The 14101-nt window shown below is 38.0% G+C and overlaps 1 protein-coding gene across 4 annotated transcripts in view; it reads right to left on the bottom strand.

The window, feature by feature from the left end:
- The window catches only part of LOC124157905 (DNA-binding protein P3A2-like), a 48654-nt gene that overhangs the window by 34422 nt on the left and 131 nt on the right, over positions 1-14101 (bottom strand). For 2 of the 4 annotated variants that reach the window (XM_046532981.1, XM_046532984.1), the window contains exons 1-4: positions 13769-13979; positions 6039-6232; positions 2771-3461; positions 20-144 (exon numbers count right to left, since the gene is read on the bottom strand). In XM_046532981.1, the coding sequence (XP_046388937.1) occupies positions 20-144; positions 2771-3386 (741 nt within the window). In that variant the 5' untranslated portion in view covers positions 3387-3461; positions 6039-6232; positions 13769-13979. Of the gene's footprint in view, positions 1-19; positions 145-2770; positions 3462-6038; positions 6233-13768; positions 13980-14101 lie in introns of those variants that run through there. The other 2 variants (XM_046532983.1, XM_046532982.1) reach the window with 2 other exon arrangements.

The raw sequence follows: 14101 nt of genomic DNA, 5'->3' as shown, positions 1-14101 counted from the left end.
CACTCAAAGCCAAACTCACCCTTAACTTTCGGAGAAGCCGATTTTGTTGCCTTTTCCTAAAGGAAGGATTCGTCTCAAATGAGTGCGGCCGCTTCCTCTTTTTGGCAGAAGCTATTGCGGCAGCTGCAGCCACACCAACAGGACCTGAGCCCAAAAAATAGTTAATGTAGGCACACCATAAAAATACTGTTGATTCCCACAGATTACTGACCATCCCTTCCCTAGTGAATAAATACAGTGAGCCTTCATTTAGTAGTTCCCCATTTCTTGTTGTGTTGAGATAATATTTTTTACAGGCAAAAATTCTTTTCGTTCCCTATTTTATTTAAAATTGCTCAGGAGCAAAAATTGATTAATGAATATGACTATGGTGAATGTCAGTAAAGTGATTTCCCTAGTGGAGTTGAAACAAGAGATGTCCCAAATTAAAAATTAAAATATTTCATCTATTTACGTTCTGGGTTTAATGTTTCATCATTATATTACCGTATAAGCACGTGTAAGAGGCACACACATGTAAGAGTCGCACCCCTTTTTTGAGCATCGGAGCTAAAGAAAAAAAAATTGAGCTTTTTTTTAACCTAATGCGCGGTGTTGCAGACGTATGCCTGGACTTTCGACAGTTATAAAATTTCCTCTTTCAACACTAAAAATTTACGCGGCATTTTTTCAGCTAAATTTACACGATACATATGGCGCTCGGAGATAAGAAGGTATTCATTTGTAGCCTTAACTACTAGATATAGTCGGATCGGATACCTCGGATTCAAATATCCACGGCTAATGCCCTTCTCCTTATACTTCGGATCCAAATTTTCTTCATCGAAGAAATAGTATCTGAATCCAAAATTTTAAATCAATGCTTTCATGAATGCAACGTCCCAATCGAATGAGTAGAAAGAGTTGACTTTGGCCATCCCTCCCTAGTACTATGTCAGAAAATGCTAGATTTGTTTTCAAGCTCTTGTTCACTCTTTTTTTTTTCAAGCTCACCTTGTCCCTCTTAGTCTTACGCTAGATGTCCGATATTTTTATCTTCTCTCCCTCAAATGACCTGGGTTATAACTAAAATGAGTAATTAGTTGATTCAAAGTAAAGAGTTTTATTTTAGTTCAACAATGTTCATCCTATTGTAGGGCACAGACCTAGTGAGACTTAAAAATATTCCGAAAAGTAATTTAAACCATAATTGTAGTAAATTTTAGTTACTCTTTAAAATTATAACTAGTACTTGTAACCAAATAATCCCACATTTTCCACAGAAAATGCAACTGAGCCCAGTTACATCAGTACTTAGTCCATCTGAGCACACTTTCTTGATAAACGTCCAGTTTTTTTGTGAATGGCGAATTGCATGAAATGAGGACCCACTGTATTCCCAAACAGAGCATGCACTCTATTCAACGTAAGTCACAGCCTGCCATCAATATTCATAACAAAATTGTGGAATTTCACCGATAATAATTTTATTTTACTCAAAAATGAAGCCTTTAGTAAAAATAATTGAAAAAAATTGTTACTTATTTTCCACAGTTTTAACAGGCATTAGCCCACACAAAAATACCAAGACCATAATTACAACCACAAATCATTAACATTAAGTTCTAAAAAACTGTGTCACATTGGGTACTCAAATTATAGTTCATATTTTTTGTGTATAAATGATAAAAATTAATTGAAACTTAGGATTAGAAAGAAAATTAAGCTAATACATAAGATAAACCAATAGACTGGGATGGTTCAAAGAGGGTCATTGGCAACTTAGGGATCAGAAATATTACCATACAATGCAGTTTTATGACACAAATAAAATAGTTTTGAATGGTCATCTTCATAACTTTTTTATGTATAGAGAAATGTAAAAGCATTGCCTCAAAATAAATTATTAACATAATGCTCGTTTTTGCTAAATCTCCACTCCAGTCTGAAATTATAATGATGGACTCTTACTTCGCAATAACTAAATCCATTTCTGTTCTCACGAGATGGATCAACGAAACTACCAGGCAATGAACATATAATAAAAGGTTATGAAACACTGATGTGTGCAACGGATTCTCTAAAGTTCCTTTGACAACATCCCACTCTAGGATAATGATTCCAGAGGTTGATTTCTATACCATCATCCACTAGGCCCTCTATAAATTTGTGATAGATAAAAATTTTTAAAGCCAGTGGAGTGGTATATATCATAATGAGCTACACAACAAATCTAATTTTTGACAAAAAAAATGCTGGTTTTTACTGCTGGAAAATATACTCTGGGTGCGTAGGAATGTCACTTACAACTTGGAATGATAATATCATCAAATTGGAAAATAAAAACATCAGACAAATATCTTAAGACATTTACAATGCAACTAAACAGCCTCAGATCCTATTTATAAATTCAGCACTCATTTTCTAAAGAATTTAAGCTAAGAATAAACTAACAATGGTCTTAAGATTTTGCTACATTCTCATTACTACAAACTTTCATTTATGATGTCAGTCTTCTTCAAATTCAAAGTTTCAAAGTTGGAAAAACACTTACCAATCAAGTGCACCTGAGTGCAAAGTAAATGCTATTGCTGCACTAAAATAATGTGATGTAGAAAAAAACAATGACCTCAATAAACCATCCATAAAGAAATCAGTTAATGGAAATAAATAAAATAATAATATAAAGAAAACCACTCCCAATGTAGTCCAGAGGCCCACACCACAGATGAAGGGAGAGAGGAGCGGAAAAAAAAATAAAATGAAAAAAACAAAAAAAAGTGTCAACTACCGTGTGCCCTTTGCCAACCTGCAGCAGCAAGCTGCGCTGTGACTTCATCGCCCATAGCAGCGGCCATCAGGTCCCCGTCATCCTCCTCGTAGGCAGGAGACTCGGCAGATGAGGGGCATGCCTCCTCGTCCTCCTCCTCTTCCTCCTCCTCATCGTCGTCATCATCATCGTCACACTCAACAATACCCCTCGTGCCGTCATCCCCCCCTCCCACCCTCATCACCACACCAACGCCCTCTCCTCCAGACCTCACCTCCTCCCCACCCTCATCCTCGTCTTCGTCTGCATGGATGGCCTGGCGCTGATTCTGCTGGTGGACCTGATGATGTTGCAGCTGCTGCGTTGACGTGCCAACCACGGTTGACACCGGTCCATGCACTACCGAGGATGTACTCGACACCACCACATGATTTGTTGACACGGGGGTCAGGATAGTGGCTGTCGTCGCCACCCCAACCGATTGGCCATCATCTCCCTTGGTCACGGTGACCACTGGAGTCATGATGGCAGTGCCCTGCCCATTTTCAGCCTTCACAACCATCAGTTCCGTCACAGGAATGCCCCCTTCAACCCCACCCCCACCAGGGTTTCCCCCAGACCCATTCATTGTCACCATTTGAGGAGAAATGGACAAAACCCAGCAGGGGAGCGGCTGGTGTCCTCCCCCCTACTGGAAAATGCACTGTCTACCCTGCAAGGAAAAGATCAAAATCAATAGGGTGGTTTCCTATTATTTTTTTATTACCTTAATCGAAAGATTATTACTCCTGGAGTACGTATTTCACGCTTTTAGATTTTTAAATGACAATATCTATTTTTCGCGATTAAATGAAAAGTGAAAATTTTCAAGCGCGCGAAAACGCGACGCTCAAGTATGAATGCCGGGAAATATCTCCGTACGTCGTATTTCTGGTTCCCCCTCCCGCCCGGTGAGGTGACCTTGAAGCGAGACTTAGCGCTGATACGTCGCAGGCTGCCAGCGGGTAGCTGAGTGCCTTGCTGAATGGTAGCGCTTGGCTTAAAAAAGGTTTATTAATACCTTATCAAACGAAGAAAACTTTCCGACCTTAGCCAGTTTTAGTAGGTGATTATTAATACATGTTTCCCTGAGCTCTGTGCCTCATGAATGCATTGGTAACCTCAGACGATGTATAACTCCTATCCTCTCGTGTAGAAACTAGGTCCCTGTGACGTCATGCGGAGTGGAATCGCATGGGCGCCAATCTGGCCTTTTTCAAATGAGGATAAAATTTGATCCTTGCCATTCGTCCAAACCGGTATTTCAAAAACCAAATAATTTGTGTATTATGAATACACTAATGGTGGGTAACGAATCGCAATCAATGCCTTTCGTTTTCTTTGATGAAGGAAACTACCCTATTCACATGGCCATTCTTCAAACATCCTCGACTTTCTGAATACTTTGAAAAAAAAAAAAATGATTGGGTCCGATCATAAAACTAAAATGGCTTTCAAAATTCAAATTAAAATTATTTGATGAAAAATAAATTTCAACAATTTTATAAATAATAATGAATCTAAGAACAAATCCCAGGAGTCCATAATGAGTCATCTTTTCATTGGTGAATTATTTCACATTAATAATAAATATGTTTCTGACAATTAAATTTGCACGTAATCTAATTGCCTTCAATCATGTCATGAAATAACTAAGAGCAAACAGAGACATATTTTAACATAAGTCACAAAGACATTTTCATGATAATCCAAAAAATAAAAATTTAAAGACAAATTAAACACAAGACTTGAAGTGACGTATAAAAAATGTATGCACTGACAAAAAATAGGGATGCACGAGAGAGGCGGGTAACTAAACTTATAAAACAGAAATTATGAAGGAAGAAAACTTTAGGTCACCAAAAGTTCACAGGTCAAAATACTTGTATACCACAGTTCCAATTTCTATGACAAGTAGCAAGATGTGTAATCTATCTCTGCATTACTCAACTAAGCCGGAAATGCAACAGAAAAATATTCCCTTCGAATTTGGTGACTTACTAATATTTTAATGTTATCACTATTTTATGCTAAAATACTTTTTTTCAAGAGAACTTTACAGAAAAATTAAGCTAAATTCTAAAAAAAATATATTTTATGAATAGTTAAAATAATTTGTAGAAACAGCCCAAACCTAAGAAAAATGAATAGAATATGATTTCAAGGCTTTACTTAGCCCATGCTGAACATAAAATCAAGTGAAACAGGCCATACTACATATTATCAGCATTGCAATTTCAACATGTTTCCAGGGCTAACTTGCACAATGATGTTCCCCATGTAAAACAGACTTTACCTATCTATATAATGCATCCTGCTAGCAGATCACCAAGCGGATACCCTCTGTGTACTAGCACATGAAGATTTAGCTATTTAAGTTTATAGATGAGTACAACTTATGCTACTCCCAACGTCAACATAGAGGCAAGAGTTCAAAAGGATTGCAATAACAAAGTGGAGTTAGCCCAGTCCAGTAGAAGTGTCAAGGCATGTGATCGTAGCTGCTCACCAGCTATGTTCCAAGTCAACAAATACCTTTACGTCAAACCCTTCATCATTGAGTAATTGTTTGCTATTTCTCATTCCCTCTCTTAATAAAGGCTCAAATATTCAATCCAGTACCCACTTATTTCATTTGAGCCAGAAAAGGAATCTCAATAATGTGATGGAAGGATAGGGCCACTTGCATTTCTCAGCAACCAGAATGACATTAAAATTCACAATGATGGCCAACTAAATTCATTTCAGTTGAATTAATTAAAAATTGAGATTAAAAATTTTTCCACAAAACAGTTATCTTGGCATTGAGGAAATAGTTTTTTTCCTTTCTTTACAGTCATACAATTTTTAAATGCTCTTCAATCTATTTAATTTAACAGCATAGGTTTTATTGGGCAGATACTTTTTCAATAACAGTAAGTAACAATAATAGTTAGTTTATTTAAATTTACACAAAGCCTCTTTCCTGTCTGAAAGCTTGAGGTTGTATATGTTCAACATTTCTGGGACTTTTGCAAATCCTAAAGGTACAATCAACTTCTTAAGAATGTTTTTAAACAAACACACACCAGGATTTACAATACATCGGTTTTACTTAGTTACAGATACTATCTACAATCATATTATGATATTAAGGTTAATTATTCAATGTCAGCTCACATTCTTCAGTAGGTACCTAAAGTAAATTAAAATTCAACCACAACCAGTTGATATTTAGTACAATAAGCAAATAATTAAGTTGTTTACAAACCTAAACTGCTTCCTGAGTAATCCCCTCTACTCTTGAATGCTGGACAGCTCAGATGAAATTTTAAAAGAAGAGGAGCCACGTCTACAGTGGCTAGATTGCTCAGAAATGGAATCAAGGTCTCCGAGGTTAACGTATAGCTCCCAAGGCTGCCAAACCCATTTTTGTCCTTATGCACACTAAATAAGATGTCCGACCTGAATGAAAAATTAAGAGAACATTAAGTTAAGTTTGCTGCTGCAGCGTTACCCACAAGTAACGAGTAACTAGTTACCTGATCACCTCCCAATTCAAAGGCTAATCTACCATCTGCCTTCATTTTGTTGTTAATGTTGCTGCCATTATAGCAAAATAAGAAGTTAGTTATAAAATTTTATGCGCATCCAATGGATGATAGATAAGGTGATTTATGTTGGACAACTTTTTAGTTCAATGTGACTCACTAATGGATCACACATTTTTCTGACTGGATAGCACCAAGGGATATGGTAGACCATCTGTGACTTGAGCAACACCATTAACAATCAGAGTCACGTCAGTGGTGTGCTATTATGTACACAACAAATACATTTAGTGTCACAGAAAAATTAATGCCTAGGTCATTTGAGAAATCAATAGATAGCAAAAGGTGAAAATAAATGGGAGTGATGGCACATCGCTATGTCTGACAATGACCTCAGTTTGATACCAAGGTGACAACAAATTTCTCAGGAATAAGCAGTACTGAGAACCAGCAATGGATGCATGTGGATGCCATATTCTAGAGACACTGTATTGGGCAGACCTATCAATAGAAGGCCTATGGTGTACTTCCTTACAGCAGTTGGCTTACGAGATGGCTGCCTTGAATTTCCCCTCTAACTGCTTTTCTTGCCAATGCCATTTAAGGTAAAATATCTCCAAAACCAGCTTTTCGACCAACTGATTTTTAATTCTCAACCCCCAAGTACACCCCAACTACGAGGGTTGTACCAGAAGTAAGGTTCCCAATGAGCTACAATGTTGAGCGAAGGTGCTAGGCTAAATTCCACAACAGTGCCGTGCGCAGTGGTTCCCCTACTCTCGAGTCCGCGATTTACTGTGTCACTCATTATTGGCTTAGCAACCGTCAACAATGAAAGTGATGATCCTTGTTCCTGCCAAGTATGAGGATCGAGCAGTAATCTGATTTCTCCTTGCAAGGAAGTTACCGCCATTGGAGATTCATCAGCAACTGACTGAACTGAGTGCATGCCCATTCAGCACGTCCGCAAATGTTGCAGGGCTTTTGCTGAGGGCCGCACGAAGTTCATGATGAAGAACGAAGTGAAGACCGCCGGTTTTGGATTGTCCAGAAGATCAACAGTGAGCTGCTCAAAGATTGGAGGGTCACTGTCAGTGAACTTGTTGGTTGCATTTCTGAAGCTTCTCACGGCACAATTAAAAGAACTTTAACACAAACTTTGGGTTATCGCAAGATGTGTGCTAGCTGGGTCCCCCGGATGCTGACTGACGGACTCATGGAGCAACACCTTAACACTGCTCGCAAATTTATTCAATAATTTTAAGGTGGAGGCAACAAGGAGAAGTTGTTGGTCTCTATCGTCACCGGAGATGAAGCGTGGGTATTTCATTTTATCCCCGAAACAAAACTCTAAGGTGGCAAATGCTTCAAGAGCGACGATGAAGTCCGAGCAGAGGTCACACACTTCCTCTACGGGTTGGCGGGAGACTTCTTCAACTTAGGGATAAAAAAGCTGGAGCACTATTTTAAAAAGTGTGTCGAAAAAAATGGAGACTACATTGAAAAATAGGCAAAAGTGTAAGCTTTTCAATGATGTGAAATTAATATCAATAAAAAAAGTTTTGTATTTGTAAAAAATATGGGAACCTTACTTTTGGTACAACCCTCGTATGTATCACTCTGCAATAATGAGGCCAATCAACCACATCCTTCCTCTTGTCACTGCGGTGAGTTCATGGAATTTTCTTACTATTTTAAATATTTAGAATTACTGTTACTGCACTTAGATTTATAATCAGACAACCTAGGCTTCGATGAAGTTTGCCATCATCAGGGTAAATAAAAGGTTTGTGAAGAATCTTATCTAGAGTGCAGCATTTAACGGTCCAGAAACGTGGACTAGGAAGAAAGAGAAAGAGAGAAGACTGGAGGCATTTGAGACGTGCATGGGGCAGAACGGAAAATGTGGAATAGATCCTCAGGATAAGGAGCACACTGAGTGCCTATTAAAAAGCACTGCTGAAGAGAGATCTCCACCAATGTCATTGCTCATTAAAGTTGCATTTTCTCACCATGTCTTTTTTTAAATATATTATGTTTTCATTGCTCATCACCAGAGCCTTTCAAACACAATTATTAAAATTATTATACCAATGGAGGTACGTAAGCAGCAATCTGTGAATCAGCTTGGCCAGTCTCCAATGCAAAAATGAACTTCCCTCTTTCTTTCACCACAAGGGCTACTCCCTTTCATGTTATCCACAAATCCCATTTCTACTATCTCCTTACCCTCAAGACTAACATTCTTCATTCTGACAAAATGTTTTAGAATCCCCACTTTGCATTTGCTCCATCCTGACCCTCTTGTCTCCTCCACATCTCCTATACAAGTTTCTTCTCCTAACTCATCATACCTAGCACATCTTTATTCCTCTTTCTCTCCATCTATTACCCATTCTCGACTTTTACTATAGCTATCTCAGTTGGAAAACTCTCAGTTTTTCTTTGTCATGCTCCAAGCAAATTAAGTCATTTTGTTACTATTTTGTTGCAGTGTCCCGTGAAATGTGGTCAGCCCTGGAGTTTCAAATCTTGTCAATTCTGCAATAGGTATTTTGCACCAAGATAGAGTAAATAAATGCACACACCCTGTGATCAGATCGTGGAAAGGTTACATATGTATTCTCCAAAATAATTCATGGGATTTTGAATAAACCATACTTTAAACAATTTGCTACTTCACTGCAATCCAGATGAGAAATAAGGAGAATATGCCTTGCTAGAAGAAAGAAGTGATGAGATCTCTAGCAAGGAAGCAAAGACATACATTTATGAATGGAGATCTGCTCAGTGCCAATGAAAGAACCAGTGCTACACCCTAAAACTTTTTGACACACATGTTGATGATCATGATTTTAAGTCATCGTGAATCATTTTTCTCAAGAAGAATTTTCTAAAACAATAAATCTAACAAAGTGACACAGTCTTTTCCGGAATATTCTTCCAGTTATTCCTCCAGCTCTAAAGATTTATTTTGGAGGTCAATGGATAACCTCATTTGTTTTTAATGTACAGTCCTGGAAAAAAATAATCCAGTATGGGCTGGACTGGGGCACCAATCACGTAAGCTCTGTTGGTGAACCCCATCATGCAATGCTGCAATCATACCCCTTGTCTTCAAAAGATTGATTCATAGCGTTCCCACCCCAGACTGGGTATATTCAAAAGGAAAGATCTTGCTGGAGGGATAGAAAACTACCCTAAGTAAATGCATGAATTTTTTCTCAGCAGAAAGGACTTGATGAAAAAGGCTGTCAAAATTTTAGAAACAAGAGCCCTTTTTGCACAGGAACTATCAAAAAAGACTCAGTAGCACGTTTTTTATATGCACGCTTATAACATTAAATATAAAAATTAATTAAGTAAATCACTTATTTTGATTGTGGTCTCGAGAAAATAAGACGTAATACCACCACTTCATCATGGAACATTTATTCGGATACATTTTAAAAAAAAAGGAGGTGGTGAGATTGTAGATGAAAATCATCTCTGTAACTAGATAACCTTGGATTCAGGTTTTATCGCATGAGTTGAGCTAAAATTTCATTCAACTGAAAATTTACTTGGCCACTGACTTACAAGATCAACTTGGATTAATAAGAAATTAATTTTTTTCAAATTAAAGAAAATGGTTGGGTTCTTTGCAATACAACCATTATTAATTTTTTGCCTTCCGTTTCCTTCAAATAATTTTTGAGGAGTGAGGCCAGAGAAATCTGGTCTCCCTCACTATACGTCTACATACACAACACATCAGCATGCCTTCAATCACTATCCATGTGGAATGGCAATTGCTCTGGTCTTTTGATTAATTTCCACAGTTAATATCAACAATTTCAAAAATTTTGAGAGCCGTCAAAACTACGGCAAATGAATCTGAAATATGCAAGGAAGACAGACACATTACATTGCCCTCAGGCTAGGGGCTTCACCCTCCGTGGCAGTTCAATGTCCCGAGAAGAGTAGTTTATTGCCCTAGACTGCAGGAAGTCACAAGTGGAGTGGGTGCAGAACAGGGTAGTTTCCATCATCAAAGAAAACGAAAGGCATTGATGGCGATTCGTTACCCAACATTAGTGTATTCATAATATACAAATTATTTGGTTTTAGAAATACCGGTTTAGATGAATGGCAAGGGTCAATTTTAACCGCATTTGAAAAAGGCCAGATTGGCGCCCAAGCGATGCCACTCCATGTGACGTCACAGGGACCTAGTTTCTATACGAGTTCAAAGGAGTTTTACATCGTCTGAGATTACCAATGCATGCATGAGGCACAGAGCTCAGGGAAACATCTCTTAATAATCACACATTAAAAATACCTATGGTGGGAAAGTTTCCTTCTTTTGATAGGGGAATAATAATCCTTATTTAATCCAAGCGCTATCTGCTAGCAGCCTATGTTGTATCAGCACTCAAGCCTCGCCTCAAGGTCACCTCACAAGGCGGCAGCGGGAACCAGAAATACTTCACACGGGCATTTCCCGGCATTCATACTTTGCCGTCGCGTTTTCGCGCGCTTGAAAAATTTCACTTTTCATTTAATTGCAAAAAATAGATATCGCCATTCAAAAATCTAAAAGCGTGAAATGAGCACTCCAGGAGTAATAATCTTTCGATTTAGGCAATAAAAAAATAATAGGAAACCACCCTATAGTCACTTCCTATGAGGCACACTTCCCGACTTACAAAAGGTAAGCTATCTTTATTGATTATTGACTAAATAAGATGAGGCACATGGCTTTCCAGAGGGACTCCTAAAGGCATAATATGAACCATGGCACAAATATCTGTAAGAACAAAGAAAATGTTAATGAAAGATTGCCTCAAAATTTTTCATTTTGAGAAATAAAAGAGAGTGGATGTGGATTCCACATAAGAACATTTGTTTTATGACCAAATCTTGCAAAACACCGAAGGCACTTCCCAACCTAGACAACTTGAACTGAAAGCATTTTACAATTGTATTCATTTAACCCCCCATGGAACATATACTTTTCGACCGACCCCAGGCTAATAATCCCAGCTATGGCCCTGTTCAAAGCCCCCAAAACTTTTATGGAGTAGTCTAAATTGAACCCTCCCCACAACGAATGAGAATTTTCAGAAGTGGGACATTTAAAGTAAGACAGCACAACTTTTGAAGAACAGCCTCACAACATTCAAAATTCCCTCTACTTCGTCGAAATAAATAAAAAAATACACACCTAAATTAACAATTTTTACTAACGCTTTTTTATGCTATTCATACTCCCCGAGAAGGAAACCAAATACTACAAATGGCCTTGAATATCTCGGCACATTCTATGCAATATTTCTGCACTTGATACCCAATTTTACTTTAAAAGGCTGAAATCCAGACAAAATGTATCTTTATGGAAAATTGCCAGCCAGGTGTTTGAATATTCATAAAAAAGCAGGACATATCTGGCAGGACTTTGTCAACTGACCACCATATCCCCTGAAAAGCATACCTCTCTAAATGAAAGCCCAATCAAAAAATTTTGAGCTGTGTGGCATAATGTAATAGTATCATCGAAAAGAATACTCAAGGCAAAAAAATTCTCTGGGTGGTCCCTCAACCTAACTCTGATGCAAGACTTGCATTCAGAACGATAACTGATTAAGGTCAACCAGAATGAATTCACACACACAGAATTCATTAAACTGAACCAGAATAGCATATCTGGAGTAAAATATTCATCCATTAAATGGCTGATTACAAGGTTTGAAAATCCCCATAAAAAATATGGCCCAAATGTCTCTGGCTGGCCTAAATCCAATATAAGCATTGTCACTACTTCCAAATGACTAGATTGTCTGGCTTTCAATGTCAGAGGGCAAGTATGTCTAAAAATTAAAATGAGAGAGTAGCAGGCAGCACACAAATTGGGTAGGACTTGTAAATTTTTTCCCTAGCTGATGACAGCAATATTTTTACCGCCTGGGAAAATTGCTCCCCTCTTCCCCATCTTAAACTGAGTGACTACTGGCTTTATCTCCCCCGACGAAAAAAATATATATTTTCTGATTGGCACTCTATATTAGTTAAAAAGGTTTTGTTAGGTTCTTCTTAGAAAAATCAATATCTTTTTCAAATTTTTTAGATGCGAGCATTAATGGTTCTCTGTCAGCAATGTTTAATAAATACACAAACAATGCGATAACAACGCTGGCGGGGTAATGGCGATGGGTCACCACCTTCAACGGGCAAAAAAGTAAATGTATCCCAATGCATAAACAAACAGTCGAATTCAACATAAATTCTGCGTACCCTACAGTTTGGCAGTCGCCGGCACAGGAAAGGAAAAATGAAAGACTGCTAGTCTACAAACAATTAGAAATGCATTTGGAGTATGCTTGTACGCCCTAGGGTATGTAACATTGTTCCTAACCGTGCACTTGTAGTGAGGCCGCAACTATACTGACACAAGTCATACTTCGACGATTCACTGTCTTTTAGGGTCGCATTGAGTCCTAGGTATAACACGAAGACAGAGTCAATCCACGGATAATCATCAGCCGTAAGTACGTAAAAGACAATATGTCACTACATTTATTTAGGCATAATTTGGTGTTTCCTTTGGTCAGCTCAAACGACATTCCTGGACGAATATACTCATTTCAGACAGTTCTTCACTAGCTAGGGCAGACTAATAAACAGTTTCCAATACCTGCTATTAAAACGCTATTTTTTCTGAAAATTCACATAATATGCCCAAAAATATTCTCCAATATAACCGGAGTAAATTAATCGATTATTTCCTTAACGCAAGAACTGATCACACTAACAAAATGGGACGCATTGTAGCAGCTCTGAATATTTATATCGTAGTTCATAGAGAAAAATAAAAATACATGTCTTAGACATGTCCCATATTTTAAACAGGAACGTTTAGAAATACGTAATCATTTATAAACAGGAATGGTGAAAAGGTGGACCCCGTTTTCAAAAATCCCTTATGGGAATTCATCGTTAAATGGCAAACAAAGCCTCCATTCCTCAAGCGGTTTCGCTAGACCTGTCACTTTAAGAAAATCAATAACTCTGAAATCCACTAGTGCAAGGAACGCTGGGATTAAGATAGCATAGCTCTCTATGTTTGCCATTGCAAAATGGCCCAAAATGAATAAAAATCCAAACTTATAGATGAAGGAAAATTACCCCCAACTATAGTACATTTTACAACGTTGAGGTACAATGTTTACTAGAAGTACCGAATGTTACAGTTCGGCACCTTGCATTTAATATGGCCTCCAGTGGTTCTAAAAGTAATTTAACCCCAAGGTTGCACATCAAGGGGTGAATAAGCCTACATTTCAAACATTATTAGGCTTGGTTAAATTTTCACGTCACAAGTAAGCGAAACAACACGGATGAATGCAAGATACGCGCGGAACAGCACTGAGCAGGCCCAGTTAAAATTTGGACACTACGGCTGCGTACGCACCTGCGTGTAGGGAGGGCCATTTCAACTCGAAAACATGTCTCTCGTCACAGTTCCACTATAATTGATACACTAGAAGTCACTCGCGATGCTTTTAGAGCCACATGATAATTCAAACACAATCGTAGACACTGTAATCACCGATAAAGAAAAAATCCTGTCCACAACCATGAATATCGATCGAAACCAATCATTACAAAGAAATGCACAACAAAATTTTAGCGGTGGCCATCTTGAGCCTGCGCGGCTGCGCATAAGATTTTAGCAGACGATATGTTATTATAGGGTTGACAGATAAAGAATTACGGGCGCTTATTGGATAAGTAGTAGATTCTC

The sequence above is a fragment of the Ischnura elegans genome, chromosome 4, assembly GCF_921293095.1.
Source record: "Ischnura elegans chromosome 4, ioIscEleg1.1, whole genome shotgun sequence".
Taxonomy (NCBI): Eukaryota; Metazoa; Arthropoda; class Insecta; order Odonata; family Coenagrionidae; genus Ischnura; species Ischnura elegans.
The sequence above is the reverse complement of the archived record's forward strand: the minus strand, read 5'-3'. Positions and strand labels throughout refer to the sequence as shown.